The 3855-nt window shown below is 37.2% G+C and overlaps 1 protein-coding gene across 1 annotated transcript; it reads right to left on the bottom strand.

Moving 5' to 3' along the window:
- Positions 1–480: 480 nt before the first annotated feature.
- Positions 481–1761, bottom strand: LOC121391406 (uncharacterized protein DDB_G0283697-like). The gene is made up of 4 exons (XM_041523051.1): positions 1587–1761; positions 1421–1515; positions 1038–1090; positions 481–673 (listed from the first exon to the last, which is right to left on the bottom strand). Exons 1-4 carry the CDS (start codon positions 1759–1761, stop codon positions 481–483), a joined length of 516 nt encoding a protein of 171 aa, XP_041378985.1.
- Between the last annotated feature and the right edge of the window lie 2094 nt (positions 1762–3855).

Genomic DNA, 3855 nt, shown 5'->3' with positions numbered 1-3855 from the left:
TTAATCTATTCTCTGTCCATACATTCCGTATATTCAATCAGCAAATCCTGACCTTCCTCTAGGAGCTGAAAAAACTGAAAATGTCATCATCATGTCCACCTTCCTCGTCAAATAGACCTAATCCAGAACTACTCTTCCTGGTCTTTGGTAGTCTTAGGAGGCTATAGACAGACAGACAATAAGAGACTGCTGGTATAATAAACCTCTTACTTCTTCCTTTGGTTCTGGTTTCTAGCAACAACAGGAGATTCGTTGCTAGGAGACCCAAACAATCTCCACTACTAGTACTTTCAGTTTTTTTCTTATTAATTTGACTAAATAAGTCAACTCCTCCAAACATTGGTACAGCACCTGCTGGTCTCTTCTTTTGTGGTTTAGGTGACTCCTCTGGAGGTGGTTCCTCTGTGATGGGTGATCTTGAAAACAAAGCTCCACCCTCTTCTTCCTTCATCAGAAAACAGACTAGAAGTAGTTGGTTTTTTAGCTGGTGCTGGTGAAGACTCGGATTTTTGAGGATGATTTCATACTTGATAGCTGAGAGAAGATATCTCCACTTTCCTCCTCGTCTTCGTCCAAAAACAACCCCCTAATTTCTTGGGTTGAATGGGTGGAGTTTTTTGATACCTGTGGCTCCGCCCATGTCATCACTTTCACTGCTAGACTGTTAGATTTTCTAAAAAGTAGTGAAAATATAATATACCTCACAAATACTAAAAGCAAGTCTTACCGGTTTAGAAAACAAGTCATCTCCAGCAGGTCCCAAATATGGACACAGCACCTGCAGGCTTTTTTCTTCTTCTCTGGTTCTTTAACAGGTGGTGGACTTTCTCCAAATAAAAACCACCTTCTTCCTCTACTTCATCATCAAGAGTATCAAATAAATCACCGCTACCAGATGACTTCTTAGAATTTTTCTTACTAGACGAGGGTCGTTCCTTTTTGATACTTCTGTCATCCAATCATCTTCATCTCCTTCTTCTCCAAATAAATAGCTCCACCTCCTGCTCCACCTTGTGGTTTGGTCTCCTCACTCTCACTGGTCTTCTTCTTTCGCTTCTTTTTCTTCTTTTTCACTACCCACACGTTCCTTCTATAGATAAATGGAAAGGAAATGATTTAGTATGAATAAATGCATGACTGAAGAAGTGCATATACATGTACACATGTGACCTACAGACTTGTGTACCTTGGATGATTTTTGAGACACTTTGAGTACTCTGTTCAAGTTCATTTTCTACTTCATCATCATCATTTCCAAATAACCCTCTCTCCTCCAAATAGGGGAACAGCACCAGCTGGTAATTTCTTCTTTTTTTTTAACTGCTATCACTTGACCTTGATGAAGAAGCATTAGACTCTGCCCGCTCACGCCTATTCTCCTCTTCTACATCGCTACCAAATAGTCCTCACTACTACTGACTTGAGTACTGCTAAATAAACCACTCCCTCTTTCAAGAGGTGTGTCTTCATCTTCATCCATACTGTCTTTGTGACTACTAAAGAGATCATCTTGATCTGTATAATAAATACAATATACAATGTAAAATACATGTACATAATGTATTTACTTGTTTATATATACATACCCTTCTTTGGTTTCTTTTCCTTGGACTTCCTTTTCTTTTCCTTTTTCTTTCTTTTTTCCTTTTTACTCTTCTTTACTTCATCTTCTCCTGCTTCTTCCTCGTCCTCATCGACTCCACCTACCATCTTTGGTTGTGTTAATCCAAGTCGAGAAGCTAGTTCTGCTTGCAAGTCCATGACAGGTGCCTAGAGAGAGAGAGAGAGAGAGAGAGAGAAGGGGGGGGGGGGGGAGAGAGAAAGGGGGGGGGAGGGAGGGGAGAGGAGAGAGAGTTAGTGACATCCAGCACTATCAGCATAATACCTTTACTTTTCTTTACTTCTTCTTCACTTTCTCCTCACTTTCCTCTTCACTGTCTTCCTCACTATCTTCACTATCTGAGTCTTCCTTAAGTCCTTTACCCTTGTCTTCTTTCTCTGTGTCGCTACCTGACTCATCAAATAGACCTCCACTTTCATCACTGCTTTGCCTTGCGGAACCAAAACTAGAATGTTAAAAGAATGTTACTATAAATAGACTATGATACCTATTATAAGAAACAATGTAAATTACATCTAATACTTTATAGCATGATACTGGCAATTGAAGTAAAAGTACCATGATGTTACTATAAATAGGTCTATGATACTATTTATAAGAACATGTAAAATAGCATGATACTGGCAATCAGGTACAAGTACCATGATGTTACTATAAATAGATGATGCTATTTATGTCACAATACAAGTGACATCATAGGTATCTTACTAAATCATCATCTTTCTTCTTAGCACGCTTAGGTCCTCCCTCTTCTCCCTCAGTTTCAGATTCAGTATTATATTCTTCTCTCCTCCTCTTCTTCATCTTCAGAGTCATATAAACCACCTGCTCTTTCCTCTATAAACAGGTTTTAATAAACTGGTAAAACCTGTATTATCACATACCTTCTTCATCAGTTGCATACTCTCCTAATCCTACGTCATCTTCCTGAAAGAAAGCAGGTGACCCTATTCTGATAGGTAAAGGTCGAAGTGCATATGGGTCTTTGGGTTCTAAAATAGGTTCTGGTACAAAACCCAGAGACGCTCTCTTCATCTTCATCAGAATCTATAAACAAGATGTCAGGTCATGTGATAATCACATGACAATGACACACCTCCTTCTGGATTTCATATTCCAATTTTTTCAAATGCTTCATCTAATACTTTCAGTCCACATTGTAGTGCTTGTGTGATTCTTTTCTTAACCTCTGCCTGACGTTCCTCTTTTGCCTTTTCCTAAATAATAAATCTCAAAATGATCTCAATTTGATTGACACAAGTATTTATTATGCATTAATAATTGATCTTTGCTGATTTCATATGATCTGTTTTGATTCCATCACTATTTTCTCCCATTGTCTCTAATGATCTCTACTGATTTCTACTGATTTCTGTTGATCTTAATACAATGCTTACATCATCTGTTTCTTGGAAGGCTCCTCTTCTTCTTGTGTCTCCACTTCATCTTGTTCTACATAAACACGCTACACAGACAAACAAACACACACTAATCACACGATCACACAGTCACCATCTCACTCACATTTTCCACAAACTGTATGTTTGACAACATGAGGAAGTCGTTGACCACGTTATTCATACGAGTATCAGTACCTTTAGCTTCGTGAACTAATGAGTCAACTTGTTTTTTCTATCTCGTGAGTACGACTTGTAATACTTTTAGAGAACTTTTTGAGAAATAATAGCATCTGAAAATAGACAGATGTTCAAGATAATGGATGGATAATTGAGATAAATGGATGTATGATTGAAAATAATAAATAAATGACTAAGAAAAAAGGATAGATGAATTAAAGAATGGACAAAATCTTTTTATCTAAATGATGGACTTGTTAAAATGAATGACAAATAATGGATTGATAATGAATGAATGGATTAGTAAAATGGACAGATAAAGAAGATAATGGAAAACATAAATAAACAAATGGATAAATGAAATAATAAATGGACAGATACTTACTCCAGCATCTGAAGCCAATGTCCAATTTTTACTCTTTTCTTTCATTTCTGTAATACTCCATGGTCTCTCCCAAATTTTTCCACTCTCAGGTGGTCTATTCCCCTCTGATGACTCCTTAGTTGCCGTGGTGGATGCTATATAAAGAGAGCACAAGTAGATTGTCCAAATGATACCAAAGTATTCTAAAGTCTCTAATTAAGTGAAACTATGATAAACAGTTCCTAAAATACACTCTTTTAGTGTACAATATCAATAGTTTCAACATGTGGAGA

This window comes from Gigantopelta aegis, unplaced genomic scaffold (assembly GCF_016097555.1).
Source record: "Gigantopelta aegis isolate Gae_Host unplaced genomic scaffold, Gae_host_genome ctg2349_pilon_pilon, whole genome shotgun sequence".
NCBI lineage: Eukaryota > Metazoa > Mollusca > Gastropoda > Neomphalida > Peltospiridae > Gigantopelta > Gigantopelta aegis.
This window is presented reverse-complemented; position numbering and strand designations above follow the sequence as displayed.